At 36.1% G+C, this 16,283-nt stretch overlaps 1 protein-coding gene across 3 annotated transcripts in view; it reads left to right on the plus strand.

Annotated features, from left to right (window-relative positions):
• The window catches only part of LOC121315017 (F-box/LRR-repeat protein 17-like), a 272,761-nt gene that overhangs the window by 188,493 nt on the left and 67,985 nt on the right, over positions 1-16,283 (plus strand). For all 3 annotated transcript variants that reach the window (XM_041248866.1, XM_041248875.1, XM_041248884.1), the window contains exon 8: positions 219-295. In XM_041248866.1, coding sequence (XP_041104800.1) covers positions 219-295 — 77 coding nt within the window. The remainder of the gene's footprint in view (positions 1-218; positions 296-16,283) is intronic.

Genomic DNA, 16,283 nt, shown 5'->3' on the forward strand with positions numbered 1-16,283 from the left:
GATTTAATTCATTTTTCTTACTATCAATTCATTAATTAATAAGCATGTAGTATGTAAGATCTAGAGATAACCACATCATGTAGTATGGTAATTAAACAAAGGTTATGGAAATAAAAATGTCATGTTACCCTACTGTATATATTTTATAACAGTGTCACAGTTACTTATCAGATTTTTTTATTTTTTTATTTTTTTTACCATTTTGTTATTTATTGCAGATGTGTGGAGTTTATAGCGAAGGAAGGACAGAGCCTAAAAGAACTATACTTGGTATCATGCAAAATCACTGACTATGGTAAGTACCAGTACAGTACTGTGTTTAACATATACACACCATTCTTGAACACAATCCTAAACGCATTGTAAACATGTTTGAATAAAACATTCCTTTTGTACGGTTTAAAAATCTCTATTTATTCCTTCCATATCCAAAGGATTTTTGTTGCGTACTAGAGTGAGTGGACAGTTTCATGGGTTAGCCTGAAGACTGGAGAGACATTTATAGTTTGTTAACATTTCAGTTTAAAGAAAGGAAAATGGGCTCTTGTAACATTAGTAGGAACTAGAACATCTGTGTTCATAGAAAATGATAGACGTACTGTGCAGCCAGGGGTGTCTGCCCCCCCCCCCCCCCCCCCCCCCCACTTCTCTTGGGCAAGGAGAGCCCCACTTCTATACTTCACGTGTAGAATATTGAACTGTTTTTCTCCTGTTGTTAATATATGGAAATATACATGTGTATAACCCATACAAATAAGCAAAGAATACAATAACTGTAAAAAAAACAGAGCTAATGAAACAAGTTTGAATATAGGTCTGGAGCAACAGGTGTGAATAATGAAGAAAGATGAAGGGAACCTGTATTAACGCTGTGCTGAGGTGTCAGCATTTTACAATTAGGTGTAATAATTGGAATAGTTCTTATTTTTAGACCCATATATAAGAAATAATGTAGATAAAATAATAAGCCAAACGTTTATTTAAAAGATAAAACTCAATCACAACAAACAAATAAAGGGTACTTGTTGCCTTACACATCTTTTTTTTGCAAACAGATGCACTTCTGTTTCAAAACCTCAGCGTCCGTCGCTCTTAAGCAGCTGCATTAGGACAGTGACGAGCCGATTCTTGGCCAAACAATTCCATGTATGAGAAGGGGGAGTGTTACGCATAGGATTATTAATAATAATAATAATAATAATAATAATAATAGACATTGTTTTAATCGTGTTTGTGTATAAGTGTATGAAACTGGTTGTGAAAATATGTACAGTATTTATTTATTTATTTATCTTTAATATAAATAGATGTATGTCTAGTTGCTTTACAGTAATACCTCAATACCCGATTGTCTGAATTTGTAATCAATTGGTACACTTGTCAGCCCTTTCAAATACCGTAACTACTAGTGATAAGCTGCAGTTCTGTTGAGTGTGGGGAAACAGGGACTGCAGGCGGCGTGGTAGGGTTGAGGGGGGGGGGGGGGGGGGGGGGGGGGGTAAATAATAGCGACCCCTAAATTCTAAATATAGCACTACTCCACTGTTTGCAGCCAAATAAGAGACGGTAGTCAAATGACTCACTGAGGCCATTTACTGTACCTAGACAGAGCATTCTCTACGTTGGGAAAATAATGTTTTGTTATTTTGCTGCTTTTATTTTTGTTGATTTCCCAGCATTGAATGACCATCCCTGGGTTGATCCCTGCATTTCTCCTGCACTGTGTTAAACATAGAACTTGTTTGGTAGATTTAACTTTTCTTTTAGTTCTTGAGTCTCTGCTTTCTTTTTGTTACACAACTGTTTTATTAGTTGTGTGACAGGATCTGCTTGTTAACAAGTCTTAAGATTAGAGAGTTAAGTGTAGCTGTTGAACACATTCCAAATTGTTGCTAAAATATGCGGTTCACATAGACAGTAGGAAAGAGGTCATTCAGACTACTGTACTACTTCAGTTTTGCTTTCTTTTTTTTTTAAATGTTGCCTCCAGAAAGAAGTAAATGATGAAAAATACACTCTCAGACTTCGGGAAATTAGTTTTTAGTGATGTAGATATGTATCTTTTACTCATTTGCACATTAATCTCTACACTTGCTGCACTACAAAACACATCATGTAACTAGCTGCTACAGTGTGAGATGTCTTTACCCTCTGAATGGATTTAGTGTGCCCAAGCCAAATCTGATTGGCAGTGAGTGACAGGAAAAATCGCAATGAGTACAAAGCATTAGACGATATTATATACAACAGTGTCACTTACATTCTGTGGGGAGACACTGCTGTGTAGATGTCTATCAATACACCAGTGGGACTCTGATAAATGTTGTCACTGTACATATGTGGCCTTTGTAGTATGAATGGTTTTACATTAGAATAGGACAGATTTAGACTAAGAAACCGAAATCTTACAGCTGGTGCTTCCTTGTGATGATTATACTAAATGTCCCTGATAATCTGACAAAATGTATTATTTGTCAGTTTTTGGATTCTATGATCATTGCTTAAAATGTATTGGTACTTGCTTTGTGTTTTGAGTCGCCATTTGCCTCATTTGATCTCTGTTTTAAGATTAGTAATTTATTAAAGGGTGCATAAGGACCTTTGTGTTACCTGTTCCCATGTGTTGCTACAGCTGTTTACGTAAGGTGTGTGTACTGTTTTATTTGTATTTATTTATTTTTTAACATTTTGACCACCTTTTTAAACCTTTAAATTGCATTTCCTGCCTCAAGATGGCTTCACATGTACCTGCATGGATCTCTCAGAACTACATTTCCTTTTTTTCTGTCCCGTGAGAGTGTGACTCGCTCTAAAGCAGTACAAAGCTTTTTTGATCCAGATGGCTTTCCATAGAGATCACTATGCGTGCATGTGCATAATCTGGTTTGTTTACATTTTGCTGTCTAAAACTTTTAAATAGAGGCTCGAGCTGCTGTGTTGATCTTTTTTTTTTTTTTTTTGGTTTTTTTTTTTTTTTATATATTAAATTGCACATATCACACAGAGCTATTTTTCATTTGCCATGTTTTTACACTGTCGTGCAGTTTATGGTGAGGTTGTAAATAAGTGCAAGGTATTTTTGTAATTTCTAGCGAATATGAACATCTGATCTTCAAATACATGTAAAAAAATATTAGTTTCGATATTTATCACAGCACTAATATATATATATATCTATATATATATAAAAAACATCTTGTGCACTCCAACGTTCTGCCTCTGCGAAGTGCTGACCATAAAGATGTGGCATATAGAAAAGAAAGAAGTCTATGTGGACATCATGATGTCACGATTTAAATGACGTCAACCAAGACAGGTCTCACACTCAAGAAATAGGACAAGACCACTGTGATTTCATTTAAAAAAAATAAAAATAAAGTTCTTAAATTTATTCCATTAGTGTTGTGTTCAGGTATTTTAAAGACACTCTCTTGCTAATGCAAAATGCTTTAGGATGCCTGTGTGTCAAATGAATTATGCTGAGGTAAGATGCAGAGCCGTGAGAAAGGACAGCAATCATGCGCCAAATTGTGTTGCTGTCTGTGATTTTCTGCTCTGTTTTGGGAGGTTATTGATTTCTGTAGCTTCACTTCATTTTGTGTATGGAGAGTGCTTTCAATTAACAAACAATTTTATATTCAAAGTTTAGGGATTTTGTTTAGAGTGCATATTTATAAATGTTGAACACAGTACTGAAATGAAAAAAAGCATTCAAAATAAGTCATTTAATACAATTAATAAAGGTAAACTTTTTTTTTTTTGAACATGCATAATATCAGTTTTAATATGCAATGTATACCAGACGGTTATAGTGAACGGTCCTGGGTGAAAAACTACTGATGAGTGTTAGTGCCTTTTCCTGTTTGAGGGATGTTGCCAAAGCAGAGCAGACAGATTTAAGTGTGTTTACTAGGGGGGTTGTTTTGTAATTTGTTAGAAAACAAGTATGTTTATGTTATTCAATTTTAAAGATCCAGTATAACACTTTAGCCTTCATAATGTTGTACATACATTATTTTTCCATTATAAACAGGTTTAACTTCACTGAAAGTCTTTGTGCTGTGTTTTGCTGTTCTCTTGTTCAGTTTTGGAGAGAACCAAAAAGAAAAAGTAGGTAAGAGAGTGGACTTGTACCAGCAAACTAAAGACTGCAGGAATCAAGATTGAACGTCTCAGCACAATAGAAAGTAACCTGTTATTCAAATATGACCACCTTATCCCTGGAGGAGACAGAGGCTAGGGTTAGCTTTTTTTCTAAAATGAATCATTATAAAAAGTTATTTTGAATCATGTTTGTTAGAAACATGTCCAGAATAAATATAAGCAAAATAAAATGTATGAGATAACAGCTGAATACTGTGGTTCTGACATCAGCTCACAACCAGAGCCATCTTGTTAGAAGCAGATATACTTCTGAGTTGGAGAAATGGAGACGGATGATAATGTAGCAATTTATTTTGTATTATTAATCGTTTACTTTGTAGCTTATGAATGATTCATTTCATCATTATTTTCAACTATTCTGTTTCCTCCCTTTTACTAATAGCTATATAGTTTTCATTGTGGGTTCAGTCTGCTGTGCTATTATGTGATAACAGCTCATAATTAATAAATGAATTTGTTTTGTTTTTTTCCCCCCTTCAAAATTGTGGTGGCTTTCACTGAAAGCATTCATAAATTGAATAATAAATCACAATTTCACAACAGCCCACACAATAGGTAGGAGTTCCATATGAATTGAATTCTTACATCTCCATTTTAATAATAGATATTTTAATTGCATCTGAAATTCCAGCAATATGCTTCTATTGTGCAAATGCCCTTTTGAGATTGTGTGTTTGTTTATTTGAAATCACATGGAGATGGCAAAACCCTGGACAGTCCTGCACATCATTTCAGTGGTGGTGTTATGATCACTGAACTAGAAACAGCTATAAACAAAGTTTGAAAACAAATAACAGTTGTCATATTGTGTCAATGAATCTTGTTTTTAATGGTGTGGAGTGGTAGTCAATAACTGTGACTGATTATCCTTTTTGCAGCAATAGTGCACATGGATGCCTTATACCCTGTTCACACAGACGAGTTATGACAGCTCAGAACCGGCACTGATGCTGCATTTTGGTTTGTGTGAATTGCCTATACCGTCATAGAGCTGTTCATATTTTATACTGCATTGAAGCATCTCAACCCCTGTGTGAAAGGCTATGAAGCACTATGGTGGGCATGGATTGAAAGTCATTGGTTGCGACTGTATACCAGACATGTGGAGTCTTTTTGTCGTTACACGCGTTCATTTATTTGAAATACAATGGCTGATCAAGAATGAGGTAGTAACTGAAGTCCGGAAGAACTTAAGGCATTTTTAATTTTACAATTCTAGATGTGGCAGCTACTAAACTGTGCAGTAGAATTTGGGGGCAAAGACTCTGCACAAAGCAGTTAATGTGATCGGGGGACTTCTCGTGAATGCAGAGGAAACTCAAAGCAAGCAACTATCTCTCTCTCTCTCTCTCTCTCTCTCTCTCTCTCTCTCTCTCTCTCTCTCTCTCTCTCTCTCTCTCTATCTATCTCTATATATATATATATATATATATATATAAACAACGCATCTGCAATTTTGTTGTAGCCGTTAAACAACATCGGCAATCATGTAGACGTTTTTTTTGGATCTTGACAAAAAACAACTTTTAATACACGGCTGTTCGGATGAATGAAAATAATATGTACTAAAGAATCCGGACTTACTTACTTTATTATAAATTTCTTTGGGTGAATTTATAAAAACAAAGTTAAAAGGTGTGTATATCTGTGTGTGTGTGTGTGTGTGTGTGTGTGTGTGTGTATATATATAATATATATATATATATATATATATATATATATATATATATATATATATATATATATGTATGTATTTTTTGATGTAGATATGTTTTTTCTCTATACAAATAGATATGCATAAATTTACATGTAGTTAATAATAAATTATAAATTATGTAAAAATAAAGAAATGACTATTAAAAAACTGATTAATGATAATAATAAAAATACAATGGTTGTTTTATGTTACATACATCTTAATAGTTTGTACATGCTGATAGGGTTTTGTATTTTTATCCCAAGACTTAAGAAGGAAGTTTAACCTATATATATATATATATATATATATATATAGAGATAGAGAGAGAGAGAGAGAGAGAGAGAGAGAGAGAGAGAGAGAGAGAGAGAGAGAGAGAGAGAGAGAGATAGAGAGAGAGAGGACAAAGCAAGACAGGGAAGTTTTCTGTCCCTTCAAATGTCAAGAATTCGCGGTAAGTAATATCTATTGACTATATGAACATATATCCAACGCGGTTTGCCGGTCAATCAACGTGTTCTTTTAAGGACACGTCTGTGCAGTGTCTGTCTCTCTCTCTCTCTCTCTCTCTCTCTCTCTCTCTCTCTCTCTCTCTCTCTCTCTCTCTGCACACATAGTATATTACTTTATCTATATATATATGACTATAGATTCTGAAGTTTGCTATATATATATATATATATATATATATATATATATATATATATATATATATATATATATATATATATATATATAATCACACACACATTCTTTAGTTTACCCATGTTTTTCTGCTTTATTTATTTGTTTTGTTTCCGTTGTTATTGCCATGAAAACAATCTGTTGACTGACAGGTTTGACAGTTGTACACACAGGATCCCTTTGGCTGTGTGAAAGGGTTATGACAGTATTATACCGGCACAGATTACACAGTTTCGTGCTGTGTGAATAGTTAGTTTAAAGAATTTTTGAAGCGTCTCTGAGACAGCTCAGTAGCGGCATTTGTGTTTGAAAGTGGTATTATTCAGGCCATGCCGGTGTTAATACCAATGACTACATGGCTCTTAAAGGGTATCTCTTTTTTTGTTGTTGTTGTTCTTATTAAGTGTTGATGATTCACTCAGCTGACAGTTTGTTCCAGTCAACTTAAATTAACTGTCACTTTAGTTTAATACTTGTGGCTTTTCTTGTCTTGGCTCCTAACGGTGTATACCCAGGGGGATCCATACACTGTATGTTGCTTTATAACACCCCTTCCGTGTTCTTTTTTTGGGATTATTGTATTGCTAAGGACCACAGCCATGATCAATAAGTCACATAGATAATTCTTGCAATTAATAGCCCTTGATGATACCAGTTTGTGATAGGTCACTGCTCTAAAAAACTGGAAACAGGCCAGCTTTAAGCAAGGATCTTACTGAAACTAGTAATATATAGGCAGGAAACAGATGGTTTGTGCTCTGAATATATGCAAATAAACAACAATGCAATCCAAAGAAAAAACATAACATTCGATTTCATTTTAATTCTTACTGCCACTCTTAAAAAAGTCATCTAATGACACAATATTCTAGATGTCTTACTAATGCATTGTGGAGTTTTAACATTACTTCCCTTGATTTAAATTCAACACTTTGCACTACATATCCAAGCATTTTGTTGGCCTTTTTTGTTATTTCTCCACATTGTCTAGATGAAAACATTTCGGAGTGAACATAAACTCCTACATCTTTTTCATAGATTCCTTCTTCAGTTTCAGTATATCCAATATGGTATTTATAATGAGCAGTTTTATTACCTGTATGCAGTACCTTACAGTTTTCTATATTAAATATACTGACTGAAGATACTGACAACATGCCCCACATGTCATCCAGTTCCTATCCAGTTTTAAATAACTTTAGCATAACTGAGGCAGAAGTGTTAAAGGGACTAGGAGCTCTTAAAATAAACAAATCCCCTGGGCCGGATGAGATCCTCCCAGTAGTACTCAAAGAAATGAAAGAAGTAATTTACAAACCGCTAACCAAGATCATGCAGCAGTCTCTTGACACAGGGGTGGTACCGACAGACTGGAAAATTGCAAACGTAATACCGATCCACAAAAAGGGAAACAAAACTGAACCAGGTAACTACAGACCAGTAAGCCTGACTTCTATTATATGCAAACTTATGGAAACTATAATAAGATCCAAAATGGAAAATTACCTATATGGTAACAGGGTACTGGGAGACAGTCAACATGGTTTTAGGAAAGGGAGATCGTGCCTAACTAACTTGCTTGATTTTTTTGAGGATGCAACATCGATAATGGATAATTGCAAAGCATATGACATGGTTTATTTAGATTTCCAGAAAGCTTTTGACAAAGTCCCGCACAAAAGATTAATTCTCAAACTGAACGCAGTTGGGATTCAAGGAAACACATGTACATGGATTAGGGAGTGGTTAACATGTAGAAAACAGAAAGTACTGATTAGAGGAAAAACCTCAGAATGGAGTGTGGTAACCAGCGGTGTACCACAGGGATCAGTATTAGGTCCTCTGCTATTCCTAATCTACATTAATGATTTAGATTCTGGTATAGTAAGCAAACTTGTTAAATTTGCAGACGACACAAAAGTAGGAGGAGTGGCAAACACTGTTGCAGCAGCAAAGGTCATTCAAAATGATCTAGACAAGATTCAGAACTGGGCAGACACATGGCAAATGACATTTAATAGAGAAAAGTGTAAGGTACTGCACGCAGGAAATAAAAATGTACATTATAAATATCATATGGGAGATATTGAAATTGGAGAAGGAATCTATGAAAAAGACCTAGGAGTTTTTGTTGACTCAGAAATGTCTTCATCTAGACAATGTGGGGAAGCTATAAAAAAGGCTAACAAGATGCTCGGATACATTGTGAAAAGTGTTGAATTTAAATCAAGGGAAGTAATGTTAAAACTGTACAATGCACTAGTAAGACCTCATCTTGAATATTGTGTTCAGTTCTGGTCACCTCGCTATAAAAAAGATATTGCTGCTCTAGAAAGAGTGCAAAGAAGAGCGACCAGAATTATTCCGGGCTTAAAAGGCATGTCATATGCAGACAGGCTAAAAGAATTGAATCTGTTCAGTCTTGAACAAAGAAGACTACGTGGCGACCTAATTCAAGCATTCAAAATTCTAAAAGGTATTGACAGTGTGGACGCAAGGGACTTTTTCAGCCTGAAAAAAGAAACAAGGACCAGGGGTCACAAATGGAGTTTAGAAAAAGGGGCATTCAGAACAGAAAATAGGAGACACTTTTTTACACAGAGAATTGTGAGGGTCTGGAATCAACTCCCCAGTAATGTTGTTGAAGCTGACACCCTGGGATCCTTCAAGAAGCTGCTTGATGAGATTTTGGGATCAATAAGCTAATAACAACCAAACGAGCAAGATGGGCCGAATGGCCTCCTCTCGTTTGTAAACTTTCTTATGTTCTTATGTTCTTAAATGTAATTTGCCTTGTGTCTACCTTGTTCTGAATGCTATCTAGATCATTTTGAGTGACCTTTGCTGTTCCTATTTTTGTGTTTGCTAATTTTACAAATTTGCTTACTATACCAGAATCTAAGTCATTAATGTAGATTAGGAAGAGCAGAGGACCTAGTAGTATGCTTGTCTGCTTTATTTGTCTCTCCATCATATTATGTGATTGTGTTTAAACTATAAGCAGGCAATTTAACAATTCTTTTAAAATTAAACAAACTATCGTACAAACAGAAGCAGTCATCACTAAAAACTACTAAACTAATGTTTTCTTTGTCATGGTCAAAACATATTCGTAAGTGATGAATGACCATGAAAACAGTGCCCCGTTTAGACCCCAACAATGACCCATATTTCAGGTTTGAAGTGGTCAAGTGGCTGCTCTGGTGATAACACTGATTGCTGTTGTTGGTTTGGGAATCATGGCTTCTAATGATGCCAGGTGATGGCGGATGATGATTTTTAACTGAATCTGTGTGTACACTAAGATATATAGCTAGTTAATTTGGTGTAGCCCTTTTTTTCCCAGATTGTGGACACATTATCAAGGTTTCCACACTAGAAATCCTGGATGGGTCGTTAGAGGTCAACCACACTGTGCAATGGCTGATTATCTGCACAATGTAGCACTGAGGAATTGCCAGTCCTTTGCACATGGGTTCAGTATTCACTTTAGCACAGCAACTGGAGTCATCATGTCATCAGGATGTGAGAAACGGATTGCATGAGTGTGGTTTGAGGTTGAGAAGACCAGCTACAGGTCCTCAACTGACCCCACAACACAGAAGAAACTGCCAGTTACAGTCTTGATCTCCCGAGTTGGCAGCTGTGTCAGTGGACATCTGTTTTGTTCAGTGATGAATCAAGAGTTCATCTGTTCACTGATGATAGACATGGTCGAGTATGGAGAGCCTGAGGAGAACAATTTGCTCAATTTAACACTGTTGAATATGACCTTAAAGAGGAAAGTACAGTATAATGTAAAATTTGTCCGCATGACATGCAGTAACCCATGACATAAAAACCTTGATTTTAGAGAAGGTTTTTCCGCACACTGGTGATTTTCAGGATGGAGACTTATTGATCAGATTGTTTGCAGTGTGTTTACATTCCCCATCAGTGGTTTTAGCATCTTTAAGCTTTGTTATAGCTCAGAAAGCAAGCGATATTGAAAGGACTTGATTTAAGAATTTTAAAATTTAGAAGAATAAGAAGAAACAAGGAAATATTTTTAAATCTTCAAAATCTGTATTTGTCTGCAATCCAGATAGACGCACTGTACCTTTCATCTGCTGTTCCGCTATTTAGAGACCTCACAAGTAAAGTTCAAAGGAAATAAATGATTTGGCCTTTTGCATGAAAACTGTCTGCCTGTATAAAAAAAAAAAGTGTTTGGTGATGAGAGAAGCAGGATTTGGGGAGCAATGGCTCTCAACCCCTTGAGTGACATTAACTAAGGTCTATAGGTTTATACCTTATTGGTTCCATGGTTCAGTAATGCATCAGTTTTTTTTAAATGTTGCCTGTGGGTTTCTTGGGCTTATATAGTGCATGCACACATGAGGAGAAGTTCTGGGATTATTCAGTAATGCAGGGAATGCAGCTCCATACTCACAGTTTATGCTTTCATCACAATACGCTACACTGTTATATTGATATGGAACCACAGAGTATTGAAGAAAAGACCAAAATCCAGTGGAAGGAAAGTCAATAGGGGAAAGGGGAATTTTAGTTGGTACAATTGTAATGAATTTTGTATTTTATTGCACTGTGTTTTTGCATAAGCTGTATTTATCCTTTTGAATATAATCATTTATTTTGACCACATCACTTCATATTTTATGTAGTTATAAAATGCCTAAAATGTCATGCAGCCTTCGTGGCTGATAGTATTTCCATTTTGAACAAATAATACCCAGATTTATGGTGTATGGTGTTTACAAAAAAAAATGAAAAGGACAAAACAAGAATATTAATTTAAAAAAACATGTAGTTTTTTGGTTTGTTCTTAAACCTCTTAACGATGTTTGGCCATTTAACGACTATCACCTTGTGTCACACTAAACACATTCTCATATAATGGGAGGTCAAAATATTGTTTACTTTAATGATATGTTTCGTATCAGGTATACCCCCTTCATGACAGTCTTGACCCCCACCCTATGAAAGTCTGGATCCATCCCTGAATATGCTATTGCTTACTTATAACATCCATCAATCTATCCATTATCAAAAACTGCTTAATCCTTTATAGGATCACAGTGAGCCTAACCCGGCATACACAGGGCGCAAGGCAGGACTACACCCTGGATGGGACGCCAGTCCATTGCAGGACATCACACACACACACACACACACACACTCACTCACTCACACAGAGGGCAATTTAGAGTGACCAATCAACCTGACCAGCATGTCTTTGGACTGTGGGAGGAAACCGGAGTACCCAGAGAAAACCCACGTGAACACAGGGAGACTCCACACAGACAGAACCCCTAGGCCAGAATCTAACCACTTCACCATTGTGCCGCCCTTACTTATAACATACAGAAACTATATCCCTTGCAAGGACGGGAATCTGTTAAAATGTAGAAGCGTGAAAGAAATCAGCCACATTTCTATTAGCTATACTTCCCGTGTAGAACGTAGAGCTGCATTTAATATTAATATACAAGCAAAACTTGTACTGATCAGACTCAAACAGACTTCTCCATGCCAGAGCCTTTCCTATGAGCAGCTGAGACTGTAATTCTAAGCTATAAAAAATCAATTCTTTCTGCTTACCGTTTGAAAGTACCGTGCACTTTCCCTTAAAATTCAGAGCATTAGCCATAGTGCATTTTTCAAACCTCTCTTACAGCAACTCCAGTTCCTGGCAGTAATACATTTCTCTGGTGATATTTTACCATATTTTAAATTAAAATAGAATCTTGTCTCATTGTGTATCTTGACGCCTTTATACAAAGAATACTTTTTAGGATTGAACTTGCCCATTTAGTCTTGCCAGATAAGACAGCAGTGTAATATTATATTTGAATAAAATGCACATATCTTGTAGCCTTTGAATTCAAAGCCGTTTCAGTTCATCTGTATGCAGAACGGGCACTAGTGTCCACCACCTGTGATTTGCACTCTCTCTCATCTGAGGTGGTCATTTTAAATGCAGCAGACTATGACAGATTCTACTTCAGTTACAGTGCCTCCCTGTTAGACACATAGGGCTACTGCTGCTGGCATTTGAATTGTTTAAGAATTCGTTTTCATGTTACTCCAGGGGACTGTGCCGCAATACAGTCTGGGGTAAAATAAACATGCATTGAAAGAAATTTGTAAAGAGCAAAAACAGGTGAGCTAGAGTAAGAAGAAAAGTTCAAAATTGTTATTGGATGGCAGTATTAAAATGCTCCTCTGAAAATGTCACTGTAGGTCTGGTACACTTTAAGAAATCAGTAGCTGTAGTTTCAAGTTTTATGTTGGGTGAAGTTTACTTAAGTTGAAATCTAAATTATTTTTGTGTTCTGGTATTTATTTTTTTACATTTGTGTATTTAACAACAAATTACTTTAACTTTGAGAAATATATCCTAACGATAAGAAGTCTGAATCTGAATAAACACCTAATTCTGTGTTATTTCGACAAGTCTCCATGTTTGAAAGATATTTAATATCTCCCAGATCAATTTAATTTAAATTCGTTTAGTATCACATTCCAGTACTGTTTTGTGTTCGTAACTTTTTTTAAACTTATGTTTGTCACACTCATTTTTTTTTTAAAGCCATTAACTAAGTGCCATTAACTAGGATTCATACAAATTACTTTGTTATGAGTCCACATGATATTAATAACCTAGTTATGAGAGCACAGGGAAGTACAATTCCAAATTGGATTCATGGAGACAATTATATAGCTGTCTCTTCAGTGGTAACCATGTTGTTGTTAAATAAAACTTAGTGGGGAACATCTTCAAATGAACTTGGATGTTTAAAGACTTAAACATCCCCAGGTTGCTGGCCAGACCCTCGACATGAGGTTTTATTTGTATCATCTTGTTATTACTAGGGTATAATAACATCATAAAAGCACCAGGAGGAAACTGTAACAGAATACTTGGCTCAGTCCCTCTTATATTGCATGTAGACTTTACTTGGCTGTGTTTGGAAAGTCAAACGGCCCAGACTCCTAGTATCACTTCAGTCAGGGATGCGACCCGTATATTTTGTCTTCTGTTCTGTGAACCGAGAGTCAGTACAGAACAGGAAAGAGAACTTTCAAATTGCATGCATGAAGGTAAAAGTAAATGTTAGCCCTTCTGCAGGGATATTTCATTGACCACTTAACAAACACATTTTAGCAATTTGTGTTCTTTGTGGATTTAAAGCCATAATACCTAACTTTTTTTTGTATAATGTAATCTTCCCTGACTGCCAGAAACAACAGTGAGTTACATTTTCTTTTTGTACAGGCCAGTTTGATCATTTCTAACATGTTTTTTCTCCTGATGTTTGCCTTAAAATATTTGTACAAGAACATTTATTGTTTGGACGAATGGTAGTGTTGCACATTTTGGAGACCATAACAAGCACTTCATTCAGCAGTCCAGGTAAGCTGCGTCCCTGCTGTTTTTCTGCATTAAAATATTCAAAATCTGCACTAAATTTAAATTGAATGTATAAAAATACACATAGAAATTTTGCTGCACAGCTTATCTGTCTCCCTTCCCGCCTCCACTTAAACTTCCACTAACAACTACATCGCCCAGAATACAATTTCTTCAGTTACTTGGAAACTGTACACAAGAAAAACCAACCTAACAAACATTATCCAATCTTTGCCTAGCCCTGTTGTCATTACAGCCAGTCATAGCAATAATAAGAAACACCCCGGTCCAGCTACAAATCCAGCTGGAACCATTGTGGGAGGCAACCGCTTAAAAAAATAAAAAAATAAAAGGTGCTTACAAGCCCGCCGCTAGGCATACACAAACATGCAAGTACCCTAAAAGCTCCATAAAGAAAATAAAAACGCAGGAAGTGGTGGTGTTCGTGTGAAAATCATTCTCAGTGAGAGTACACCTTCACTAACAAACCTGTTGGGATCCAAGCCTGTGGCAAAGTGCCCACCCCTGTGTGTATTTTGTGTTGTGTGTTAATGTTGGTGTGTAGTCATTGGTACACGGGATATAAACAGGTCTGTGTAACACAAGTGTTTTAAAATGTATATTTGTATTTAGGCACGAGGATTGCACAGCACTTCACGTGCAAGTAAAAAGTAATAATATGTGAACATGGGGAATTGCACTTTATTAATTCACGTGCGGTTGTACCAAGACTGATTAGCAATCGAGTCTTGGTACAGCTGCATAAAAGCAGCATGTTTTCACTCACTCAAGGTTGTGTGTTCGGTGAGTGGAGAACAGGATTGTATACGGAGATAATGTGCCGTGTCCTGTGTTTTTGTTTGTCTTGCAACCGTTTATTTTCCATCTGTCTGTGCACTATTAAATGCTCCACCAAACTCCACCTCTGTTTGTTTATTTCCTGGTTCCTGTTTCTGGTCTGACGTCCCCCAGTCCAGCCGTCTTTGTGACAAAGCCTTTTGTTTGTTATGTCGAGGGATCTGTTACAACGAAAGGACAATCAAAATGAACGGTAAACTGTTGGAGTAAATTAATGAGATGACATTGTGAATCAAAGTAGAATTACATGCACCTGTTAGTTTCATGTATGTAGTATTCTGCCTTTATCTAATTGGTTAAATAATTAAAACGCAGTACAAAAAGGAAAAATCCCAAATTTAAGCTAAACTTTTATCCAAAATCAGTCTGACATGAATCGTTTCAAAGGCCACCAAATCTTAATCCAACATACAAGAATCCCAGATTGATTTTTTTATTCCAAATCAACCCAACATGAAAAGTTTCACATGAAAAGTTAATCAGATCCTCAAGTTTTTATTTATTTATTTATTTATTTTTCTTAATCAATGTTGCTTTACAAACCAAAAAACAATGCTTTTTGACAACCTGTAGTCACAACAGAGATATGCCTGCATTACTGCTGTTTTCAAAAGATCAGTATAATTTCCAGATTTTTGTTTTGGAGTCATAGTTATATACACATTCTTATTAAGACGAAATAGTTGACTTCACTGTGAGGTGACATCCCGTGCGTACAGACCGAGATGTTGACTGTGTGTGTGTGTATTGTAACAAAAATTGCTGTAAGAATGTGCCTTCAGTCGATTCAGGGCCAAACTCAAAATTTATTACACTAATAAATTATCAAAGATAATCTACCAGTTGTTAACAAACAATTAACACGTTGCTGTGGGCCACGACCTACACCGCTAAAAGTATTTAATTTTTAAAAGGAATCTCTGTCTGTTTATTTGCTTCTCTCTCTGCTTCACAACAACAAACAACACTCCCCCTGTGTCACCCAGTTAGGCCCACCTCATCTCACTTAACAACCAATCACCAGCAGCTCCATGCCTGTCCTCCATAGGCTGTTCGACCAATGTGACATCCAGTGCCTCCTACTCCAATCGTTCCTGCACTTCAGAGACCTCATTTATTTATTTTTTTTGGGGGGGGTTCAGGGACCAGGTTCCTTATAATTCAAAATATTCAACAACTGATGGCTAGCTACAACGCAATCATGCTAAATTGGTTAAAACAGCCATTAAAGTGGCTTGTTTTTAACATTGATGTTATTTGATTTGCCTTTCTGTTTGTTGATGTGCTTCAATTTTGACTTGGCTGTTATTTTATTTATTTATTTTTTTAGGAACGGGTGGGGTGGGGTGTGACGGCTGCACATGGTTTTGACTTTGCTTATGTTTTTTGGTGGGCTGGCGGCAGGTATGGGTGTCTATAATGTTAAACTGTTTTATAACTTATTAATAAGTTTTATAACTTATATGG

Source organism: Polyodon spathula, chromosome 1 (assembly GCF_017654505.1).
Source record: "Polyodon spathula isolate WHYD16114869_AA chromosome 1, ASM1765450v1, whole genome shotgun sequence".
Lineage (NCBI taxonomy): Eukaryota > Metazoa > Chordata > Actinopteri > Acipenseriformes > Polyodontidae > Polyodon > Polyodon spathula.